Raw genomic sequence first — 24,876 nt, 5'->3', positions numbered from 1 at the left:
CAACCACAACAATGATAACAATACTGGAGTGGAGATGTTGATAACGTCTTTACTGTAAGTGATGGTGAGGGTTTGACCATTTTCAAGTGTTTCTCAATGTGAATGTATTGCATGTTTAATAGTGAGCTCAGCGTGTGTCCTCTAGGGTATGACAGGTTGCCAAATGTTTAGATAGCAGTCACCCTTGCCCCGACTAGGTTGTTTGTTGGGGGTATTTAGTTATTTTGAGGCTTTGTTCAATCATTTTCTCTCTGTAACAGGTAACAGGTTCTTCCTGACGTCCTTTGGTGCTCTGTACATCTCAGATGTCCAGAAGGAGGATGCCCTCTCTACCTACCGCTGTATCACCAAGCACAAATACAGCGGAGAGACACGTCAGAGCAATGGAGCCAGGCTGTCTGTCATGGGTGAGTGGGACTGTAAAGTATGTCATTGCTCTGCGTACCGGTACACAGTGTTTTGTGTGTAATAAATGTCTATGAATATGAATGAATATACATTACATGACCAAAAGTATGTGGACAACTGCTCGTCAATCGTCTCATTCCAAGATCATGGGCATTAATATGAAGTTGGTCCCCCCTGTTCTGGTGTAACAGCTTCCACTCTTCTGGGAAGGCTTTCCACTAGATGTTAGAACATTGCTGCGGGGACTTGCTTCCATTCAGCCACAAGAGCATTAGCGAGGTTGGGCATTGATGTTGGGTGATTAGGCCTGGCTCACAGTCTGTGTTCCAATTCATTCCAAAGGTGTTCAATGGGGTTGAGATCAGGGCTCTGTGCAGACCAGTCAAGTTCTTCCACACCGGTCTCGACAAACCGTTTCTGTATGGACCTCGCTTTGTGCACGGGGGCATTGTCATGCTGTAACAGAGAATCGTCTAGAATGTCATTGTATTCTGTAGCGTTAAGATTTACCTTCATGGGAACTAAGGGACTTAGCCCGAACCATGAAAAACAGCCCCAGAGCATTATTCCTTCTCCACCAAACTTTACAGTTGGAACTATGCATTGGCAAGTAACGTTCTCCTGGCACCGCCAAACCCAGATTCGTTCGTATGACTGCCAGATGGTGAGGCCTGATTCATCAATCCAGAGAACACGTTTCCACTGCTCCAGAATTCAATGGTGGCGAGCTTTACACCACTCCAGCCGACACTTGGCATTGCGCATGATGATCTTAGGCCTACCACTTCGTAGCTGAGCCGTTGTTGCTCCTAGACATTTCCACTTCACAATAACAGCACTTACAGTTGACCGGGGCAGCTCTAGCAGGGCAGAAATTAGACAAACTGATTTGTTTGAAAGGTGGCATCCTATGACGATGCCACGTTGGAGATTGCATGGCTGTGTTCTCGATTCTATACACCTGTCAGCAACGGGTATGGCTGAAATAGCCGAATCCACTAATTTGAAGGGGTGTCTACATACTTCTGTATATACAGTACCAGCCAAAAGTTTGAACACACCTACTCATTCAAGGGTTTTTCTTTATTTTTACTATTTTCTTCATTGTAGAATAATACTGAAGACATCAACACTATGAAATAACACATATGGAATCATGTAGTAACCAAAAAAGTGTTAAACAAATCAAAATATATTTTATATTTGAGATTCTTCAAAGTAGCCATCCTTTGCCTTGATGACAGCTTTGCAGACTCTTGGCATTCTCTCAACCAGCTTCTCCTGGAATGCTTTTCCAACAGTCTTGAAGGAATTCCCACATATACTGAGCACTTGTTGGCTGCTTTTCCTTCACTCTGCGGTCCAACTCATCCCATACTATCTCAATTGGGTTGAGGTCGGGTGATTGTGGAGGCCAGGTCATCTGGTGCATCACTCCATCATTCTCCTTCTTGGTCAAATAGCCCTTACACAACCTGGAGGTGTGTTTTGGGTCACTGTCCTAATGATAGTCCCACTAAGCGCAAACAGGATGGGATTGTGTTTCGCTGCGGAATGCTGTGGTAGCTATGCTGGTTTTAGTGTGCCTTGAATTCTAAATAAATCACAGACAGTGTCACCAGCAAAGCACCCCCACACCATCACACCTCCTCCTCCATGCTTCATGGTGGGAACCACACATGCGGAGATCATCCGTTCACCTACTCTGCGTCTCACAAAGACACAGCAGTTGGTACCAAAAATCTCAAATTTGGACTCATCAGATCAAAGGACAGATTTCCACCAGTCTAAAGTCCATTGCTCGTGTTTCTTGGCCCAAGCAAGTCTCTTCTTCTTATTGGTGTCCTTTACAGCAATTCGACCATAAAGGCCTAATTCACACAGTCTCCTCTGAACAGTTGATGTTGAGATGTGTCTGTTACTTGAACTCTGTGAAGCATTTATTTGGGCTGCAATCTGAGGTGCAGTTAACTCTAATGAACTTATCCTCTGCAGCAGATGTAACTCTGGGTCTTCCTTTCCTGTGGTGGTCCTCATGAGAGCCAGTTTCATCATAGTGCTTGATGGTTTTGCGACTGCACTTGAAGAAGTTTTCCGTATTGACTGACCTTCATGTCTTAAAGTAATGATGGACTGTCATTTTTTTCTTTGCTTATTATTACCTCATGAAGCTGGTTGAGAGAATGCCAAGAGTGTGCAAAGCTGTCATCAAGGCAAAGGATGGCTACTTTGAAGAATCTCAAATATGTCATTTTTTCTTTGCTTATTTGAGCTGTTCTTGCCATAATATGGACTTGGTATTTTACCAAATATGGCTATCTTCTGTATACCACCCCTATCTTGTCACTACACAACTACACAAACGCATTAAGAAGGAAAGAAATTCCACAAATTAACTTTTAACAAGGCACACCTGTTAATTGAAATGCATTCCAGGTGACTACCTCATGAAGCTGGTTGAGAGAATGCCAAGAGTGTGCAAAGCTGTCATAAAGGCAAAGGATGGCTACTTTGAAGAATCTCAAATATAAAATATATTTTGATTTGTTTAACACTTTCTTGGTTACTACATGATTCCATATGTGTTATGTCATAGTTTTGATGTCTTCACTATTATTCTACAATGTAGAAAATAGTACAAATAAAGAAAAACCCTTGAATGAGTAGGTGTGTCCAAACTTTTGACTGATACTGTATAGTGTATGTTGTAAACATCCCATCCCATACCCTACCACAGTCCAAAGTCTAACCTGTTACACCCCCCCCCCCCCTCCTCCAGACCCCACCGAATCGTCTCCCTCTATCCTGGACAGTTTCCAGGCTGGGGAAGTGCGGGCTGGTCAGAGTGTGGAGCTCCCCTGCATGGCAGCAGGGTACCCCAGCCCCACGGTGCGCTGGCTAAAGGACGGGCGCCCACTGCCCTCTGATGCACGCTGGACGCGGCGCCTCACGGGTCTGACCATCAGTGACCTCAGGCAGGAGGACAGCGGTAGCTACGCCTGTGAGGTCACCAACAGCTTCGGCTCGAAGGAGGTGTCCGGAGCACTCTATGTCATAGGTGAGGAGAGGAGGAGGGAAGGTGGTCGAGGGATGTGGGAGGGAGAAAAGGGGAGAGGGAGTGGATGTTGTGGTGAAGAGGGAGGGACCATCGGACAGGGAATTGGTGTGAGGAGAAGGAGGAGTGAGGCGGGAGGAGGGGGGTTGGCAAAGGGGAAAAACAAACACTTAAATCAAATCAAATTTTATTATTCAGAATGTGAAATGTCTGAATAATAGTAGAGAGAATGCTTTATTTCATCTTTTATTTCTTTCATCACATTCCCAGTGGGTCAGAAGTTTACATACATACACTCAATTAGTATTTGGTAGCATTGCCTTTAAATTGATTAACTTGGGTCAAACATTTTGGGTAGCCTTCCACAAGCTTCCCACAATAAGTTGGGTGAATTTTGTCCCATTCCTCCTGACAGAGCTGATGTAACTGAGTCAGGTTTGTAGGCCTCCTTGCTCACACACGCTTTTTCAGTTCTGCCCACAAATTTTCCATAGGACTGAGGTCAGGGCTTTGAGATGGCCACTCTGATACCTTGACTTTGTTGTCCTTAAGCCATTTTACCACAACTTTGGAAGTATGCTTGGGGTCATTGTCAATTTGGAAGACCTCTCCTTCCCGAGAGGTATGACGGCTGCGTGGTCCCATGGTGTTTATACGTGCGTACTATTGTTTGTACAGATGAACTTGGTACCTTCAGGAATTTTGAAGTTGCTCCCAAGGATGAACCAGACTTGTGGAGGTCTTGGCGGATTTCTTTTGATTTTCCTATGATGTCAAGCAAAGAGGCAGTGAGTTTGAAGGTAGGCCTTGAAATACATCCACAGGTACACCTCCAATTGACTCAAATGATGTCAATTAGCCTATCAGAAGCTTCTAAAGCCATGACATCATTTTCTGGAATTTTCCAAGCTGTTTAAAGGCACAGTCAATTTAGTGTATGTAAACTTCTGACCCACTGGAATTGTGATACAGTGAATTATAAGTGAAATAATCGGTCTGTAAACAATTGTTGGAAAAATTACTTGAGTCATGCACAAAGTAGATGTCCTAACCGACTTGCCAAAACTATAGTTTGTTAACAAGAAATTTGTGGAGTGGTTGAAAAACGAGTTTTAATAGCTCCGACCTAAGTGTATGTAAACTTCCGACTTCAACTGTACGTATGAGATTAGTAAAGCAGTATGTAAGCATGATTTAAACATTATTAAAGTGACTAGTATTCCATTATTAAAGTGGCCAGTGAATCCAAGTCGATGTATATTGGGCAGCAGCCTAAGATGCAGGGTTGCGTAACTGGGTGGAAGCCGGCTAGTGATGGCTATTTAACAGTCTGATGGCCTTGAGAGAGAAGCTGTTTTTCAGTCTCTCGGTCCCAGCCTTGATGCACCTGTACTGACCTCGCCTTCTGGATGGTAGCGGGGTGAACAGGCCGTGGCTCGGGTGGTTGATGTCGTTGATGATCTTTTTGGCCTTCCTGTGACATCGGGTGGCGTAGGTGTCCTGGAGGGCAGGCAGTGTGTCCCCGGTGATGCGTTGGGCAGACCGCACCACCCTCTGGAGAGCCTTGCGGTTGCGGGCGGTGCAGTTGCCTTACCAGGCGGTGATACAGCCCGACAGGATGCTCTCAATTGTGCATCTGTAAAAGTTTGTGAGGGTTTTAGGGGCCAAGACAAATTTGAGGTTGAAGAGGCGCTGTTGCGCCTTCTTCACCACACCGTCTGTGTGGGTAGACTATTTCAGATCGCCAGTGATGTGTACGCCGAGGAACTTGAAGCTTACCACCTTCACCACTGCGGTCCCATCGATGTGGATAGAGGCATGCTCCCTCTGCTGTTTCCTGAATTCCACAATCAGCTCCTTTGTTTTGTGAACAGCATTATTACATAGGTATTCCTCTTGTCCAGATGGGATAGTGCAGTGTGTAGTGCGATGGCTATTGCATTGTCTGTGGATCTATTGGGGCGGTAAGCAAATTGAAGTGGGTCTAGGGTGTCAGGTAAGGTGGAGGTGATATGATCCTTAACTAGCCTCTCAAAGCACTTCATGACGACAGAAGTGAGTGCTGCGGGGTGATAGTCATTTAGTTCAGTAACCTTTGCTTTCTTGGGTACAGTAACAATGCTGGACATCTTGAAGCAAAAGGGGACAGCAGACTGGGATAGGGAGACATTGAGTATGTCCGTTAACACTCCAGCATGATCTGAGGGTGTTCTGAGGACGTGGCTAGGGATGCCATCAGGGCCCGGCAGCCTTGCGAGGGTTAACAGGCATAAATGTCTTACTCACGTCGGCCACGGAGAAGGAGAGTCCACAGTCCTTGGTAGTGGGCCGCGTCGGTGGCACTGTATTATCCTCAAAGCGGGCGAAGAGTGTTTAGCTTGTCCAGAAGCAAGACGTCGGTGTCCGCGATGTGTCTGGTTTTTCCTTTGTAGTCCGTGATTGTCTGTAGACCCTGCCACATATGTCTCGTGTCTGAGCCGTTGAATTGCGACTCTACTTTGTCTCTGTACTGACGTTTTGCCTGTTTGATTGCCTTACGGAGGGAATAACTACACTGTTTGTATTCGGCCATATTCCCAGTCACCTTTCCATGGTTAAATGCAGTGTGCACTTACTGTTAATGTCAGACTGACAGACAGATACACTCACACCGTTTTCTGACTTGGTGGCAGACAGGCTCATATTCTGTCTCTCACACACACACACACACACACACACACACACACACACACACACACACACACACACACACACACACACACACACACACACACACGAAATGGATCAGTATGAATGGGTGTGTAGTGTATGATGCCATGTCATATCATATCTAGACCGAGGACAGGACAGTAATGCACTGAGAATGAGCACTTCACACCACCGCCAACACCAGTCACTGTTAGAGAGAGAGAGACAGAGAGCAGAGGGGGTGGACTAAAAGAAGACAGAGAAGGAACAACGAAAAATTTAAATTGAAGTATATCTTTCATAGAGAAAGGAAGAATGAGAGAGAGAAACAGATTTGTAAAAACACAGAGAAGATAGAGAGAGAGAGCGAGAGAGAGAGAGAGAGACATAGTGCAAGAGAGATAAAAAGAGAGAGCAGAACAGAGGCAGGCTTTGCCAGTGGGCACATCATGGCAGCACACAGTGTGACTCTGACAGGGTGAGGGGGGCTTGGGTTGCACAGCCATACCCCCCAGCACACACCACCAGCTGCCTTATTGCTCACTGACATTTACACACACACACACACACACACACACACACACACACACACACAGACAGACAGACAGACAGACAGACAGACAGACAGACAGACAGACAGACAGACAGACAGACAGACAGACAGACAGACAGACAGACAGACAGACAGACAGACAGACAGACAGACAGACACACACACACACACACACACACACACACACACACACACACACACACACACACATATATATGTGGACAGAGATGTGAAGTGATGTCTCCAGCTGCTTTTTTAATGACTGCCTGAAACGGACTGAGTCTCCTCAACTGATTGCGCTGTTTTGTTTTTCTGTCTTTGTGTGTGTGTGTGTTACTCATGTGTGTGTTCTCTCTCCTCCCACAGACCCCCTGCGAGTGACCCTTTCCCCTAAGAGTCTGAAGACAGGCATCAGCAGTACCCTGTTCTTTACCTGTGCTGTGGAGGGTTCACCATTGTACACAGTGGCCTGGTACAGGAACACAGAACCTATAGTCCCAGACCAGCACATCTCTATACAGGGCTCCCACAACGACACCCTGCAGATCACAGCCGCTCAGAAGAGCCACTCTGGGGCCTACCAGTGCTTTGCCTCCCGCAAGGGCCACACAGCCCAGGACTTCTCTATCATACTGCTGGAGGGTAAGAGGATGAGAGAGGGAAGGAAGGAGGGAAGGTTGGATGGGAGGGTGGGAAGCAACGTTATTCTTACAGACAGGGCCGGTTCCAGGCATAAGCGACATAAGAGGTTGATGATGTTTTTTGTTTGGAACTCAGTCGGGGTCTCAATTTATTACTGAGAGTTTGAATAGTAAAATAACCTGGTTGCAATTTTGAAATTTGGTTGAGCATCAGCAATCTTTCTGTTGTTATGCCAGTCACTACATTTTTGATTGGTAGTTAGTTCTAGCCAGCTATCTAAACTTGTAGTAGTCATGACCGAATACTGACTGGGCACGTGCCCCTGACCTGCAGCGGGCCCCCGTTGATTTTCTTAGCCATTCTCACTCAGATGTCATATTAACATGGCAAAAGTCATGAATTGTTTTTTGAGTTGTAGGAATTTAGCTTTAGAGGCGACACACCAGTGGGCAATGCAGCACCTATTTTGACGTAATTCCTGTCCTATAGCGGAATTTCTCGTTTAAGTTCCACCTCCGAAGAATGACGCAGGCTGCTAATACATATTCACGAATTGGGGGTGGGAACGTTGTGGAGATTTCCACGTGGAGTGATAGCTGTCAGTGTAGCTAGTTAGCATGCTAACCTTATCTAGCTAGCTAATGTTATATGTTGTTGCAACACTAATCAAAAGATTAGCTAGCTGGCTGGTCTACTGTATGGCTGGTTCTGGAGCTGGATTTGGGGCAGCAGGTAGCCTAGTGGTTAGAGTGTTGGGCCAGTAACCGAAAGGTTGCTAGATCGAATCCCCGAGCTGACAAGGTAAAAAATCTGTCGTTCTGCCCCTGAACAAGACGGTTACTGTAAATAAGAATTTGTTCTTTTTCTTTTTCTTTATTTTACCTTTGTTTAACCAGGTAGGCAAGTTGAGAACAAGTTCTCATTTACAACTGCGACCTGGCCAAGATAAAGCGAAGCAGTTCGACACATACAACAACACAGAGTTACACACGGAGTAAAACAAACATACAGTCAATAATACAGTACAAAAACAAGTCTATATACAATGTGAGCAAATGAGGTGAAATAAGGCAGGTAAAGGCAATAAAAAGGCCACGGTAGCAAAGTAAATACAATATAGCAATTAAAAAACACTGGAATTGTAGATTTGCAGTAGGTGAATGTGCAAAGTAGAAATACTGGGGTGCAAGGGAGCAAAATAAATAAATAAATAAATAAATACAGTAGGGGATGAGATAATTGTTTGGGCTATGTACAGGTGCAGTGATCTGTGAGCTGCTCTGACAGCTGGTGCTTAAAACTAGTGAGGGAGATAAGTGTTTCCAGTTTCAGAGATTTTTGTAGTTCGTTCCAGTTCGTTAGTTCGTTCTTAAATGACTTGCCTAGTTAAATAAAGGTTAAATATAATAAAAAATAAAAAATACATTTGTCATAAGTATTTAGGGAAATCTTCGCCACAGATGGATATAGAGAACCAGTATATTTTACTATTGTTATTTCCAAAGTTTTGGCATGTTCCATAAATTGCGGCCTTAAATTCACCATAGAAATAGAAAGAATAAAAGGAAGCTCCGGTAATATGGATAGCCTAACTATTGAACTCGTTTGGACTAGATTCTACATTGTAATGGACACAGTGCAACCTTTGGTAGCCTTCTGGCAGGCTACGCTACAGCAATGCCACGTCAGCCCGTGCTCATTCCATGGTTCTCACAGCTAGGGGAAGTGATGGCTACAATGACTTTGCTCATGATGCATGCCGCAAATTATATGTAACAACACCCAGAGCGCATCGGACATGAAACAAAACACCAATACAAATGTAACAACAGCAGAAAATAGATTAAGAAGCTTGTGGAATTTTATTTTGCGGGTGCCTTTTCATTATAGGATAGACACTTGTGATTTCTAGCTGCACCAGACAAAGCAGTGGATCGTAGTCAAAACCATTCATCTTGGGGGAATGGGGTTCCAAAATGCAATCATATTACACACAATTTTACCATTTACACTGAACAAAAATATAAACGCAACATGTAAAGTGATGGTCCCATGTTTCATTAACTGAAATAAAAGATCTGATAAATGTTCCATATGCACAAAAAGCGAATTTCTCTCAAATGTTGTGCAGTCATTTGTTCACATCCCTGTTAGTGAGCATTTCTCCTTTGCCAAGATGTGGCATTGTGTCACACAACACAATGCCACAGATGTCTCAAGTTTTGAGGAAGTGTGCAGTTGGCATGCTGACTGCAGGAATGTCCTCCAGAGCTGTTGCCAGAGAATCTAACATAAGCCGCCTCCAACGTTGTTTTAGAGAATTTGACAGTACGTCCAACCGGCCTCACAACCGCAGACCATGTGTACGGCGTCGTGTGGGTGAGCGGTTTGCTGATGTCAACATTGTGAACAGAGTACCATATGGTAGCGGTTGGGTTATGGTATAGTTAGGCATAAGCTATGGACAATGAACACAATTGCATTTTATCAATGCCAATTTCAATGCACAGAGATACCGTGACGAGATCCTGAAGCCCATTGTTGTGCCATTAACCCGCCGCCATCACCTCATGTTTCAGCATGATAAAGACGGCTCCATGTCGCCAGGATCTGTACACAATTCCTGGAAGCTGAAAATGTCCCAGTTCTTCGATGGCCTGTATACTCACCAGAGATGTCACCCATTGAGCCTGTTTGGGATGCTCTGGATTGATGTGTACGACAGCGCGTTCCAGTTCCCGCCAATATCCAGGACTTCGCACAGCCATTGAAGAGGAGTGGGACAACATTCCACAGGCCACAATCAACAGCCTGATCAATACTATGCAAAGGAGATGTGCCACGCTGCAAATGGTGGTCACACCAGATACTGACAGGTTTTCTTATCCACGCCCATATATATATATATTTTTTTTAATCTGTGACCAACAGATGCATATCTGTATTCCCAGTCATGTGAAATCCATAGATTAGGGCCTAATGAATGTATTTCTATTGACTGATTTCCTTATATGAACTGTAACTCAGTAAAATCTTTGAAATTGTTGCATGTTACATTTATATTTTTATTCAGTATATAAAATGGTCATATATATTTTTGTTAGACAGACTAGCTCAAACATTTGTGAAACTTTACAATTATAATTTGCTAATAAATAATAATTAAAAAAAAACATAAGTTTGCACCCCCTATTTTAAATTGTTCCATGACTCAGGCGACCAAGTGTAGGTTTCGACGAAAAGCTGTTTGGCTCAGCCGAAGATTATTATATAGCTCAGTCGAGACTCGCGAAGAGGAAGAACTTTGCAGGTGTTTCTGATTAATAAACAATGCCGTGCTGGTGGGTGGTAACATTCAAATAAAACTGCCCTGAAAAGAAACGTAGACTGAAAAGTATTAGCATGTCATATCATAGGTGAAACACACGGCATTGGCACGGATAATATCCAAAGTTACCACGTCGGATTTCCCACTTCAACTCCAAATATATCATACTTTGACTAAAATGATGACTTATTGACTAGAAATCATAGAATCTCAGGAAATAAGCTGTAAAACTGCAAATGGTTTCTCTCTGCCCCATGGCAAAAGTAGTAGTATTGCATTAAATTCATTATAAAATTGCAAAATGTTTCTCTCTGCCCCATGGCGAAATGTGTAGAATTGCAGGAAATTCACTTTTAAAACATAAATGTTTCTCTCCACTCTCAAGAGAGGGGTCACTAAAATGTTTTGCCGCGGGGTGGGGTCCCCCCCAACCAAATCTCGCTTACAGATGTAGGATCTTAATTTTAGCCAGTTTGCAACAGCAGAAAAATAATCCTGCAGCAACAGAAATGTTAATTATTATGTGGATTATAATTAATGGACATTTTTGTAGGGGTTGATACATTTTTCGCAAGGGAAAATCAAAGTCTGAAATTTCAAAGTGGAAATTACAAACTTCAGAAGCCTTTTTAAACCTCAAATAACCTACACGTTTTAAATGTCCTGCATTGTCCTGCAACAGAGTGATCAAATTAAGATCCTACATCTGTAACATTATCTCACTTTTCTTATTTTCTTTCTTTCTTTCTTTCTCTCTATCTCTCTCTCTCTCTCTCTCTCTCTTTCTCTCCATCTATCTCTCCTGTAGACGGCACTCCTCGTATTGTGTCTTCCTTCAGTGAGCGCGTGGTCGCCCCCGGTGAGCCCTTCTCCCTGATGTGTGCCTCCAAGGGAGCCCCACCCCCCTCCATCACCTGGACGCTGGACGACGAGCCTGTGGTGCGAGACTCCGCCTACAAGACCAGCCAGTACACCCTATCAGACGGCCTGACCGTGTCACATGTCAACGTCAGCAGCCCGGCCATCCGTGACGGGGGAGTGTATCGCTGCGCCGCACGCAACTCGGCCGGTAGCGCCGAGTACCAAGCGCGCATAAACGTAAGAGGTGCCTGTCTACTTTTCAATATACACGCACCCCACACCTGCACCTATACATGCACTGACAATAAGTATACAGTACAGAGACAGGTGGAGATGTGTGAGGATTTAGACAAAAGTGCAACACATACACACATCCAAGACACATGCATACATCCACTAACACACACAGCGAGGTTTAGAGTCCATCATTTCACACACCCAACCCCAACCCTCCAACTGTCATCCCTCTTTCTTACTCTCTGTCTTTTTCTCTGTATGTGTGTCTCTCTCCCGCTCTCGCGTCCCTGTTTCTGTCTGTCTGTGTCTTGCCCAGTGTGTGTTTCTCTCTCTTTTGCTGTGTGTCTGTCTACCTGGATGTCTCTCTGACTCCTGTCTCTATCTATTTGTTCTCATCAAGACCACAGCAAAGACCATGTCTGTTCTCATCAAGACCATAGGACAGTGTTACTGAGGGTAATGTAGTCAAACATGTGCATACACACCCATGCACACAATCACTTAGAAAACACATTAATAGATATTACAAATATTACCAGTATGATTGGGGTAAGGGGACATCACTAACCTCTTTCTCTACCCCTCAATCTGCCCCAATCACTCTCTACCCAACCTTTATCTTCTCTCTCCCCAATCTTTATCTTCTCTGCTCCCCTTTTCTCCCATGTCCTCCTTCCCTCTCTCTCCTCTTCCACCCCTGTCTCCTCCTCCCTTTTCCCCCTTCTTCTTCCTCCTCTTTCCTTCCTCTCCTTCGCTCCCCTCGTCCTCCCTCTCTTTTCTGTGTCTCCAGGTTCTCCTAGGATCAGGGAGATGCGTGACATCACGGCTGTGGCAGGAAGGAACACCTTTATAACCTGCCGTGTGATTGGTTACCCCTACTACTCTATCAAGTGGTTTAAGGACGGCATGCTGCTGCCTGACAACCATCGCCAGGTGGTGTATGAGAATGGAACACTGAGGCTGAGTGATGTGCAGAAGGGGATGGACGAGGGTACCTACCTGTGTAGTGTGCTCATCCAGCCACAGACCTCCATCGACCAGACTGTCCACGTCACTGTCAAAGGTAGGGGACTAGACAGGGTTGGAGGACAGGGGGTGGGGGCAAGGGTGGCATAGGTAAGGCAAAGGGGGAAGGGGAAAGGGATGATGTGTTACACTAAATCTACCAATGACAGGATGTAACCGCTCACTCCAGTGCAATGGATTTGTTGAAAGTCACCAACGTTTGGGCAAGGTTTCTTCCTAGTCGTAAAGAGGCAATCAGCTTAACAGGGTGGTCACACCATGGTGTTAAAAGCATCTAGCTTTATAGGAATGTGTAAGTGTGTTTGTTGGGTGGTAAGCATGTGTGCTGTAGGTGTGTTTGTGTATGGGTGTTGGGGGGTCTATAGAAGTCTGTGTGTGCGTGTGTACGTGTGTTTGTGTGTGTCTCTGATTTAATTAGATGAATCATAATGAGGCCCAGATTAAATCCCCCAGACATCTTAGCTGTAGCACCACTCCACCCCCTTCCGCCACCATGGCAACGGCATGACTTCCTCCGCCAGTTGGCCTGTAATCAGAGCACCCATTATGGGCTGGTGGAGATGGAAGGGGGTCAGGGGTGGGACCTCTAACATCTGACCTCTGTAACCTCTGCCCCCTAGTGCCACCCCTGATCCAGCCCTTTGATATCCCCTCCACGTCGGTGGGAAAGCTGATGTACATTGCCTGCGTGGTGTCGTCAGGTGACATGCCCATCCGCATCACCTGGCACAAAGACGGGCAACTCATCGTGCCTGGTTCCGCCTCTGGTGTTGGCATAGAGACCAAGGAATTCATGAGCTCCTTGCAGATCTCCAAGGTGACGCTGAAGCACAATGGCAACTACACCTGCATCGCTAGCAACGCCGCGGCAACCGTCAGCTGGGAGAGACAGCTGATCGTCACCGGTGAGAGAGGGAGGAGGGGAGGAGAGGAGAGGATGGAGGGAGGGTGAGAAGGAGAGGAAGGATTGGAAAATAAGTGGTGTTGAAGAATTTGAGAAAGATAAAGAATGAATGCATGGACAGACTGGTTATAGAAGCTGGAAGATATTAAGAAAACACAGAAGGATTAGAGAATAATTGAAGACTAGCCACCATTTTAGAGATGCTGTTGTCAATTCTAATGACTGTACTAACTAGAACCTCTCCTCCCTCAGTTCCCCCTCGCTTCGTGGTCCAGCCCAACAACCAGGATGGGATCTATGGGAAGGCAGGAGTACTAAACTGTTCTGTGGAGGGATACCCCCCTCCCAAAGTCATGTGGAAACACGCCAAAGGTAAAGACCAACACCCTGCAGCACTAACAACATCAACTAACTAACTGTCTACTATTCTATGTATCATAGTGAAAGAACTTGTACAATAAAGTTTAATTGATGATGGAAGATAAAATTAGCAAATGTTTTTATTTTTATTCTCTACTGTAACATCATAACTAATGTACATCCAAGCGTAAGATTAGAGACCATTATAACTATGCGCAACTTTGACTTGACCCGACCGTGCCATTCCTTCCTGTAGGTATAGGGAACCCCCAGCAGTACCACCCTGTGCCTCTGACTGGTCGGATCCAGATCATGTTCAACGGCTCCCTGCTGATCCGTCACGTCCTAGAGGACGACCGGGGATACTACCTCTGTCAGGCCTCCAACGGAGTGGGCTCTGACATCAGCAAGAGCATGGTCCTCACCGTCAAGAGTGAGTTCATCTGTCTCTCACTAGGTCTCTCTCTCTCCCTCTTTCTATCTCTTGTTCTCTCTTTCTTTCTTCCTTTCTCTCATTCTCTCTCAATTCAATTCAAGGGGCTTTATTGGCATGGAAACATATGTTTACATTCCCAAAGCAAGTGAAATTGATAAACAAAAGTGAAATAAACAATAAAAAGTGAACAGTAAATATTACTCTCACACAAGTTCCAAAATAATAAAGGCATTTCAAATGTTATATTATGTCTATATACAGTGTTTTAACGATGTGCAAATAGTTCAAGTAAAAAAAGGGAAAATAAATAAACATAAATATGGGTTGTATTTACAATGGTGTTTGTTCTTCACTGGTTGCCATTTTCTTGTGGCAACAGGTCACAAATCTTGCTGCTGTGATTGCACACGGTGGTATTTCACCCAATAGATATGTTAGTTTATCAAAATTGGATTTGTTTTCAAATAATTCTTTGTGGGTCTGTCTAATCTGAGGGAAATATGTGTCTCTAATATGGTCATACATTTGTCAGGAGGTTAGGAATTGCAACTCAGTTTCCACCTCATTTTGTGATCAGTGTGCACATAGCCTGTCTTCTCTTGAGAGCCAGGTCTGCCTACGGCGACCTTTCTCAATAGCAAGGCTATGCTCACTGAGTCTGGTGAAAGCACATTTTGCAATATTCTAAGTAGATAGCCCGGCTCACAGGGCTAGCTATTTAGACACCCACCAAGTTTAGCCCTCACCAAAGTCAGATTTACTATAAGAAAAATGTTATTACCTTTGCTGTTCTTCATCAGAATGCACTCCCAGGACTTCTACTTCAATAACAAATGTTGGTTTGGTTCAAAATAATCCATAGTTATGTTCAAATATCCTCTGTTTTGTTCATGCGTTCAAGACACTATCCGAAGTGTAAAGAAGGGTGACGCGCACGATGCGTTTCGTGACAAAAAAATTCTAAATATTCCATTACCGTACTTCGAAGCATGTCAACCGCTGTTTAAAATCATTTTTTATGCCATTTTTCTCGTAAAAAAGCGATAATATTCCGACCGGGAAAGCGTGTTTACGTTCAAAGAGAGAGAAAATAAAAACATGGGATCCCCTCGTGCACGAGCCTCAGTCTGATGGTCCTCTGATAGACCACTTAGCAAAGGCGCTAAAGTTTTTCAGCCTGGGGCTGGAATTACATCATTCAGCTTTTTCCCGGCTTCTGAGAGCCTATGGGAGCCGTAGGAAGTGTCACGTTACAGCAAAGATCCTCAGTTTTCAATAAAGAGAGCCAAGAAGCCCAAGGAATGGTCAGAGAGGGCACTTCCTGTACAGAATCTTCTCAGGTTTTTGCCTGCCATATGAGTTCTGTTATACTCACAGACACCATTCAAACAGTTTTAGAAACTTTAGGGTGTTTTCTATCCAAAGCCAATAATTATATGCATATTCTAGTTACTGGGCAGGAGTAGTAACCAGATTAAATCGGGTACGTTTTTTATCCGGCCGTGCAAATACTGCCCCCTATCCCCAACAGGTTACAAGAAGTTACAGGCCTGTGAGAGCCAGAAATCTTGCTTGTTTGTAGGTGACCAAATACTTATTTTCCACCATAATTTGCAAATAAATTCATAAAAAATCCTACAACGTGATTTTCTGGATTTGTTTTTCTCATTTTGTCTGTCATAGTTGACGTGTACCTATGATGAAAATTACAGGCCTCTCTCATCTTTCAAAGTGGGAGAACTTGCACAATTGGTGGCTGACTAAATACTTTTTTGCCCCACTGTATATGTTTTTGATGTTTGTTTTTTGCTATAGATCCAAAAAGATTGGAGAATGGGTTTATCCACATATCTCCATTTTGGATAGATAACTCTTCGTTTTGTTGTTTGTTTAGTGTGTTCCAATTTTACCAGAAGTGGTTTGATTCTATGGATTCTTCAATTACATTGAGTTGATATCTGACGTGCTGTTCCTTCTTTTTCCGTAGTGTATTCTTTATTGTTTTAGTGATTTAGCACAGTGAAGGCGCAGACTCAGGTTTTCTGGGTCTCTATGTTTTTGGTTGGATAGGTTTCTCTATTTCTTTCTTAGGTTTTTAATTTTTTATCCAACCATTTGTCATTGTTGTTCATTTTCTTAGGTTGTCTGCTTGAAATTTTTTGATTTGATAAAGAAGCTGAAAGGTCAAATATACTGTTTAGACTTTTTACTGCCAAGTTTACACCTTCACTATTACAGTGACATTCTTTGCCCAGGAAGTTGTCTAAAAGGGATTGAATTTTTGTTGTTGCCTAATTGTTTTTTGGTAGGTTTCTACACTACTTTCCTTCCATCTATAGCGTTTCTTAATATTGTGCAGTTCTTTTGGCTGTTATGCCTCATGACTGAGTATTGCTCTGTTTAGGTACAGTGAGGGAAAAAAGTATTTGATCCCCTGCTGGTTTTGTACGTTTGCCCACTGACAAAGACATTATCAGTCTATAATTTTAATGGTAGGTTTATTTGAACAGTGAGAGACAGAATAATAACAAAAAAATCCAGAAAAACGCATGGCAAAAATGTTATAAATTGATTTGCATTTTAAGGAGGGAAATAAGTATTTGACCCCTCTGCAAAACATGACTTAGTACTTGGTGGCAAAACCCTTGTTGGCAATCACAGAGGTCAGACGTTTCTTGTAGTTGGCCACCAGGTTTGCACACATCTCAGGAGGGATTTTGTCCCACTCCTCTTTGCAGATCTTCTCCAAGTCATTAAGGTTTCGAGGCTGACGTTTGGCAACTCGAACCTTCAGCTCCCTCCACAGATTTTCTATGGGATTAAGGTCTGGAGACTGGCTAGGCCACTCCAGGACCTTAATGTGCTTCTTCTTGAGCCACTCCTTTGTTGCCTTGGCCGTGTGTTCTGGGTCATTGTCATGCTGGAATACCCATCCACGACCCATTTTCAATGCCCTGGCTGAGGGAAGGAGGTTCTCACCCAAGATGTGACGGTACATGGCCCCGTCCATCGTCCCTTTGATGCGGTGAAGTTGTCCTGTCCCCTTAGCAGAAAAACTCCCCCAAAGCATAATGTTTCCACCTCCATGTTTGACGGTAGGGATGGTGTTCTTGTGGTCATAGGCAGCATTCCTCCTCCTACAAACACGGCGAGTTGAGTTGATGCCAAAGTGCTCCATTTTGGTCTCATCTGACCACAACACTTTCACCCAGTTGTCCTCTGAATCATTCAGATGTTCATTGGCAAACTTCAGACAGGCATGTGTATGTGCTTTCTTGAGCAGGGGGACCTTGCGGGTGCTGCAGGATTTCAGTCCTTCACTGTGTAGTGTGTTACCAATTGTTTTCTTGGTGACTATGGTCCCAGCTGCCTTGAGATCATTGACAAGATCCTCCCGTGTAGTTCTGGGCTGATTCCTCACCGTTCTCATAATCATTGCAACTCCACGAGGTGAGATCTTGCATGGAGCCCTAGGCCGAGGGAGATTGACAGTTATTTTGTGTTTCTTCCATTTGCGAATAATCGCACCAACTGTTGTCACCTTCTCACCAAGCTGCTTGGCGATGGTCTTGTAGCCCATTCCAGCCTTGTGTAGGTCTACAATCTTGTCCCTGACATCCTTGGAGAGCTCTTTGGTCTTGGCCATGGTGGAGAGTTTGGAATCTGATTGATTGATTGCTTCTGTGGACAGGTGTCTTTTATACAGGTAGAAAACTGAGATTAGGAGCACTCCCTTTAAGAGTGTGCTCCTAATCTCAGCTTGTTACCTGTATAAAAGACACCTGGGAGCCAGAAATCTTTCTGATTGAGAGGGGGTCAAATACTTATTTCCCTCATTAAAAAGCAAATCAATTTATAAAATTTTTGACATGCGTTTTTCTGGATTTTTTTGTTGTTATTCTGTCTCTCACTGTTCAAATAAACCTACCATTAAAATTATAGGCTGATCATTTCTTTGTCAGTGGGCAAACGTACAAAATCAGCAGGGGATCAAATACTTTTTTCCCTCACTGTTGACTGTGATTTTGCTGTGATCTGATAGGGGTGTTAGTAGGCTGACTGTGAACGCTCTGAGAGACTCTGGGTTGAGATCAGTGATGAAGTAATCTACAGTACTACTGCCAAGGGATGAGCTGTAGGTGTATTTACCATAGAAGTCTCCTCAAAGCCTACCATTGACTATGTACAGACCCTGCGTGCGACAGAGCTGCAGGAGTTGTGACCCATTTTTGTTGGTTGTTTTGTCATAGTTGTGTCTAGGGGGGCATATTTGGGAGGGAATACTGTTTGCTGAGAGTGTCAGGTTCTTGTCCAGTTCTGGCATTTAGATCGTCACAGACTAGTACATGTCCCTGGGCCAGGAAATGGTTGATCTCCCCCTCTAGGATGGAGAAGTTGTCATCGTTAAAGTATGAGGATTCTATTGGAGGGATATAGGTAGCACACAAGGACATTTTTCTCTGTGGAGATAATTTCCTTATTAATTTCGAGCCAGATGTAAAATGTTCCTGTTTTGACTAATTTAAGAGTGTGTTAGGTCTGCTCTATACCAAATTAGCATACCCCCTGAGTCTCTTCCCTGTTTCATACCTGGTAGTTTAGTGGAATGGACTACCAGTTCTCTGTAACCTAGAGGGTAACCAGTGGGTCCGTCTCTTCTATACCATGTTTCTTGTAGGATGACAATGTCTGTATTTCCAATATATTTGATGAAGTCTGGGTTCTTGCTCTTTAGGCCAAAGTCAGATGACCTCAGACATTGTATATTCCAGGATGAGATAGTAAAATCTATGTGTTCCATAGTGTCTAGTGTTGTTTTCGTGTGGTTTAGGCCCAGACCATTACAGAGGTGTGAGCAGAGAATGTTCTCTCTCTCTCTCTCTCTCTCTCTCTCTCTCTCTCTCTCTCTCTCTCTCTCTCATTCATTCATTCATTCATTCATTCATTCATTCATTTCATTCATTTTCTCTCATTCTGTTCCTCACACGTGTCATTCATTCCCCCCTCCTGTTTGACCCCAGCCCTGGGCTACACTTCATTAACCCTCTTCAGGAGGAGGGTTGGCTCTAAACTTAAATACCAGTCTATCTCTCCCAGACTGGTGTGTGTGTGTGTCTGTGTGTGCATGTTGATTGATTTGTTCCTCCAGTCTGTGTGTCTTTTTGTCTGTCTATGGCTGTGGTGGGGAAGGAAAGGTTCTGATGAATTAGTGATGAAAACAAAACAGCAGGAACCCTTCAGATCAATAACCCATGTTGGCGAAGAGGAGGGAAGGAGGGAAAAGGAGAGGAGGGAAGGAGGTAGACGGGGAAGAGAGGAGGGGTGTGAGAGGGCCACGAGGGCTCGGAGCGTGAAATGAAAATAAAGAGTGATGGAGGGAATAAATTGAGATTTCTATTTTCTACACACCTGTACAGTACTTTGATTTTTCTAATACCATCCCTGTTTCCTTTTCTCATTCCCCCATATCTATTCATCACATTCATGAATATCTCTCTCTGTGTGTGTCTCCAGTTCCAGCCATGATCACGTCGCACCCCAACACCACCATGGCCATCAAGGGCCAGGTGAAGGAGCTGAACTGCACAGCGCGGGGGGAGCAGCCCATCATCATCCGATGGGAGAGGGGCGACACTGTCATCGATGCCGAGAGGAACCCCCGCTACTCCATCACCATTAACAAGAAGGGGGACGAGGTTATCTCCACACTCAAGGTCAGACACTGAGGAAAGAGGGCAAAATGTTGAGAGAGAATTGAAATTGGAGGTCATTAGAATTTAGAATTTTAGCCCAATTGAGTTGAGATCAAAGTACAAAAATAGTTATTTTCTTTGTTGCTGTCCCCCATGTAGCTGAAGCCAGCGGAGCGCGGGGACTCAGTCTTCTTCTCCTGCCATGCCATCAACTCATACGGAGAGGGGCGAGGACTCATCCAGCTTACCGTGCAAGGTGCGTATCTCTCTCACTCTGCTATTACTGCACATAGGCTCACTGTTGACCGACCAGTGATTGAGGTTAAATGTATACCCAACCTCCTCCTTTAACACACCCAGAGCCTCCTGACCCTCCTGAGTTGGAGGTGAGAGAGGTGAAGGACCGCAGTATGAACCTGCGCTGGATCCAGAGGTTCGACGGCAACAGCATCATCACCAGCTACGATATCGAGTATAAGAACAAGTCTGGTACGAGTCCAACCAGTCCAACCCTGTAAACCCTCACATCCCTATTGTCCTCAATCTAACTCCCTTTTCTCTGGTCCCCTAATGTCCTCTCTATCTGCTTCTATTTGTTACAGATACTTGGGATCACAAGTACACCACCAGGAACATCTCCCCCACTAACAACCAGGCTAACATCGTGGAGCTGCACCCTGCCTGTGTCTACAGCATCCGTATGTACTCCTTCAACAAGATCGGACGCAGCCAGCCTAGCAAGGAGCTCACCATCAGCACTGAGGAAGCACGTAAGTCTAACCGCAAACGCGCACGCATGCAAACACACACACAAACACACATACACACACACATAGACACACACTTATTTAAAATGATGTCTTGTTTGGTGCTATTGAAACTCTTATTTCAACCTCTCACCTCAACAGAACCTGATGGGCCCCCTATGGAAGTGATCCTCCAACCAATGACGTCTCAGAGCATACGGGTCACATGGAGGGTAAACTTCATTAACCATCATGCCTATCTTCCTTTATGCTATAATACCATAATAAGTGAGACATTCAAACTAACTGTCATTAATCTCCAGTCAGTGTCCTAACAGAGCTGTCCCTTGCCTCTCCCTCTCAGGCCCCCAGAAAGGAGCTTCAGAACGGGGTGATCCGGGGGTACCAGATCGGTTACCGTGAGAATGGGCCAGGCAGTAACGGCCAATACAGCATTGTGGAGATGAAGGCCACAGGGGACAGTGAGGTGTACACCCTGGACAACCTGAAGAAGTTTGCCCAGTATGGAGTGGTGGTCCAGGCCTTCAACAGGGCTGGCACTGGCCCCTCTAGCACTGAGATCAACGCTACCACACTGGAGGATGGTAAGACAGGAGGGAGGGAGGTTAGAGAAAGAGGGGGATAGATGAAAGTAGAGGGAGGGAGCTAGAGAGAGAGAGAGAGCTAGAGAGAGAGAGAGAGAGAGAGAGAGAGAGAGAGAGAGAGAGAGAGAGAGAGAGAGAGAGAGAGAGAGAAAGAGATTCATACTTTGCTAGTAGAACGGGTAGATTCCTTTAATTTGTCAACGGGAATAGAAAATAGAGTCCAATCATGTAAGAATAGAGTGGAAAAGCAGCAAATAAAGATGCACCCACACATTGATTCAGTTGTGCAAACACACTCTCACACACACAGTCTCTGAGACAAAATGGAGGAAATGAACATGCAGCACATCCCCCATCATTCTCCTGTTTTAATTAGCTCCAACAGTAGACTGAGAGAGCGAGAGACCCCATTACTCTCTGAATATGCCTGCCCACTCTACCTCTCTCTCTCTCTCTCTCTCTCTCGTCATCTCCCTCTCTCCCCTTCATTGGTTATCTCTCTATTCCCTCTCTCGTTTACACCATTTTTTTGTTGGTTCATTCCATTTTTTCTCTCCAGAATCTATTTCTCCCTTTGCTTTCATTGGGTAATCCCCCTTTTCCTTCTTTCGCTACTCTGTTTTATCTTTACATCAGACAGACAACATCTTAGTCCCTCAGTCTCCCCCCGTGTGTACAGCCTTAATGATAGAGATAGATGTAGATCCTGATTATGATAATTAGTTAGTAGTGATGGTAACTACAACACACACTCTCTGTCTTTCTCTGTCTGTCTGTCTGCTTGCTGCTGTTTCTACAGCTGCAATTATCACACAGCTGGACACATTGTCCTCCGTCCGCACACTTCTGCTTTTTATCCGCCGTCTGCCTCTCATCACCATCCCCCCTTCCTCCAAGTTAACCCTTAACAGTCAAGACTCGCCTGGTAAATGATACAGTGTATTCCTCTTTCCCTTTTCCCTTATACCTGCCTCTCTCTCTGCCATCCCTCACTTTATACTTTTCTCTTTCTCTCTCCATTGCAGTGATTGAAAATTGAAGATTGGAATAAATAGTATTTTGAGAATGTTATGCAGTTTATTACTATTACTGTATCTTCGTCCTATTAGTCGCAGACAGCTGTGTTCAATAAGGTACACTATGGTCCTCTGTGATGTTAACATTTGACCTCTCTCCTACCCCCAGTGCCCAGCCAGCCGCCCCAGAATGTGCGGGCTATCTCGGTGACGTCAGACGAGGCGGTGATCACGTGGGCGGAGCCTCCGCGTCTGACGCTGCATGGCGTGCTCAAGGGCTACCGTGTGGTGTTCTGGTCCCTCTTCCCCGACGGAGGTGGGTGCTGTGGGGGCCAGGCACAGGGGCCGATGCAGAGTAATTATCACTACTATCATTCTAACTCCACCCCAAACCCATGGCCTCACCTGCCTGTCTATCTGTCTGTGTGTGTGTGTCTGAACACATAACACACTCCCAAACTGTGCCCTAGCCTGCCCCACATCCCTTCTCCTCATCTGTCTCCTAACCCTTCACACAACCCATTCCCTATCTGTCTGTCTATGGGATTTACCTGGAATATATTATTTGTATGTTTACCTTGCCCCCTTGAGCCTAACCTGTATTTTCCTCCCAATTTGTGCATTGTGATGTATGAACAAACAAGGCTTAATCTCTCTCTCTCTCTCGCTCTCTCTCTCTCTCTCTCTCTCTCTCTCTCTCTCTCTCTCTCTCTCTCTCTCACTCTCTCTCTCAGAATGGGGAGAGATGCAAAACATCACTACAACTCGTGAGCAGGTGGAGCTGAGAGGGCTGGAGAAGTTTACTAACTACAGTGTGCAGGTGCTAGCCTACACACAGGCTGGGGACGGGGTCAGGAGCAATGTCCTGTACATCCAAACCCGCGAGGACCGTGAGTACACGCACACATGTGCATTTGCGCAGACACACACGCGCAAACACTCTCTGTCAACACACACATATACATTATCCTCCCACTGATATAGACTTTAACCCATATATACACTACCGTTCCAAAGTCTGGGGTCACTTTGAAATGTTCTTGTTTTTGAAAGAAAATCACTTTTTTTTGTCCATTGAAATAACTGCAAATTGATCAGAAATACAGTGTAGACATTGTTAATGTTGTAAATGACTATTGTAGCTGGAAACGACTGATTTTTAAGGGAATATCTACATAGGCGTACAGAGGCCCATTATGAGCAACTATCACTCCTGTGTTCCAGTGGCATGTTGTGTTAGCTAATCCAAGTTTATCATTTTAAAAGGCTAATTGATCATTAGAAAACCCTTTTGCAATTATGTTAGGACAGCTGAAAACTGTTGTACTGATTAAAGAATAAATAAAACTGGCCTTATTTAGACTAGTTGAGTATCTGGAGCATCAGCATTTGTGGGTTCAATTACAGGATCAAAATGGCCAGAAACAAAGTTGCCTAGAAGGCCAACATCCCGAGTCGCCTCTTCACTGTTGACGTGGAGACTTCTGTTTAATGAAGCTGCAAGTTGAGGAGTTGTGAGGCATCTGTTTCTCGAACTAGACACTCTAATGTACTTGTCCTCTTGCTCTCAGCTACATAATTGCAAAAGTGTTTTCTCATGATCAATTAGCCTTTTAAAATGATAAACTTGGATTAGCTAACACAACGTGCCATTGGAACACAGGAGTGATGGTTGCTGATAGTGGGCCTCTGTACGCCTATGTAGATATTCCCTTAAAAATCTGTCGTTTCCAGCTACAATAGTCATTTACAACATTAACAATGTCTACACTGTATTTCTGATCAATTTGCAGTTATTTTAATGGACAAAAAAATGTGTTTTTCTTTCAAAAACAAGGACATTTCTAAGTGACCCCAAACTTTTGAACGGTAGTGTATATTTAAGAAATAAGGCCCAAGGAGGTATGTTATATGGCCAATATACCACGGCTAAGGGCTGTTCATACGCACAGTGCGACGCGGTGTGCCTGGATACAGCCCTTAGCCATGATATATTGGCCATATACCACAAACCCCCAAGGTGCCTTATTGCTATTATAAACTTTTTACCAACGTAATTAGAGCAGTAAAAATATGTGTTTTGTCATACCCGTGGTATACTGTCTGATATAACATGGCTGTCAGCCAATCAGCATTCAGGGCTCGAACCACACAGTTTATAAATATATATATACCACAGAAAGATAGAACCACAGTCACACTGAGATGCACACTGCTTGGAAGAGATGAGAAGCTCAGAGGGAGGCTGTGTGTGTGTTCATGGGGGGATAAAGAAGAGTGTCAGGGTGTATCACAAGCTCATGACTAAAGCTCATTTG

General features: G+C 44.5%; 1 protein-coding gene across 6 annotated transcripts in view; it reads left to right on the top strand.

Moving 5' to 3' along the window:
- The window catches only part of LOC106567837 (cell adhesion molecule DSCAML1), a 91,115-nt gene that overhangs the window by 53,494 nt on the left and 12,745 nt on the right, over positions 1 to 24,876 (top strand). For 3 of the 6 annotated variants that reach the window (XM_014137615.3, XM_045692284.2, XM_014137616.3), the window contains exons 4-19: positions 261 to 407; positions 3,188 to 3,466; positions 7,071 to 7,346; positions 11,483 to 11,779; positions 12,563 to 12,835; positions 13,419 to 13,703; positions 13,955 to 14,074; positions 14,319 to 14,495; positions 20,013 to 20,212; positions 20,351 to 20,447; positions 20,552 to 20,680; positions 20,794 to 20,961; positions 21,100 to 21,170; positions 21,302 to 21,542; positions 22,728 to 22,913; positions 23,293 to 23,448. In XM_014137615.3, coding sequence (XP_013993090.1) covers positions 261 to 407; positions 3,188 to 3,466; positions 7,071 to 7,346; positions 11,483 to 11,779; positions 12,563 to 12,835; positions 13,419 to 13,703; positions 13,955 to 14,074; positions 14,319 to 14,495; positions 20,013 to 20,212; positions 20,351 to 20,447; positions 20,552 to 20,680; positions 20,794 to 20,961; positions 21,100 to 21,170; positions 21,302 to 21,542; positions 22,728 to 22,913; positions 23,293 to 23,448 — 3,102 coding nt within the window. Of the gene's footprint in view, positions 1 to 260; positions 408 to 3,187; positions 3,467 to 7,070; positions 7,347 to 11,482; positions 11,780 to 12,562; positions 12,836 to 13,418; positions 13,704 to 13,954; positions 14,075 to 14,318; positions 14,496 to 20,012; positions 20,213 to 20,350; positions 20,448 to 20,551; positions 20,681 to 20,793; positions 20,962 to 21,099; positions 21,171 to 21,301; positions 21,543 to 22,727; positions 22,914 to 23,292; positions 23,449 to 24,876 lie in introns of those variants that run through there. The other 3 variants (XM_045692283.2, XM_014137620.3, XM_082960410.1) reach the window with 2 other exon arrangements.

This window comes from Salmo salar, chromosome 13 (genome assembly GCF_965601325.2).
Source record: "Salmo salar chromosome 13, fSalSal1, whole genome shotgun sequence".
In the NCBI taxonomy this organism is placed as follows: Eukaryota; Metazoa; Chordata; class Actinopteri; order Salmoniformes; family Salmonidae; genus Salmo; species Salmo salar.
The sequence above is the reverse complement of the archived record's forward strand: the minus strand, read 5'-3'. Positions and strand labels throughout refer to the sequence as shown.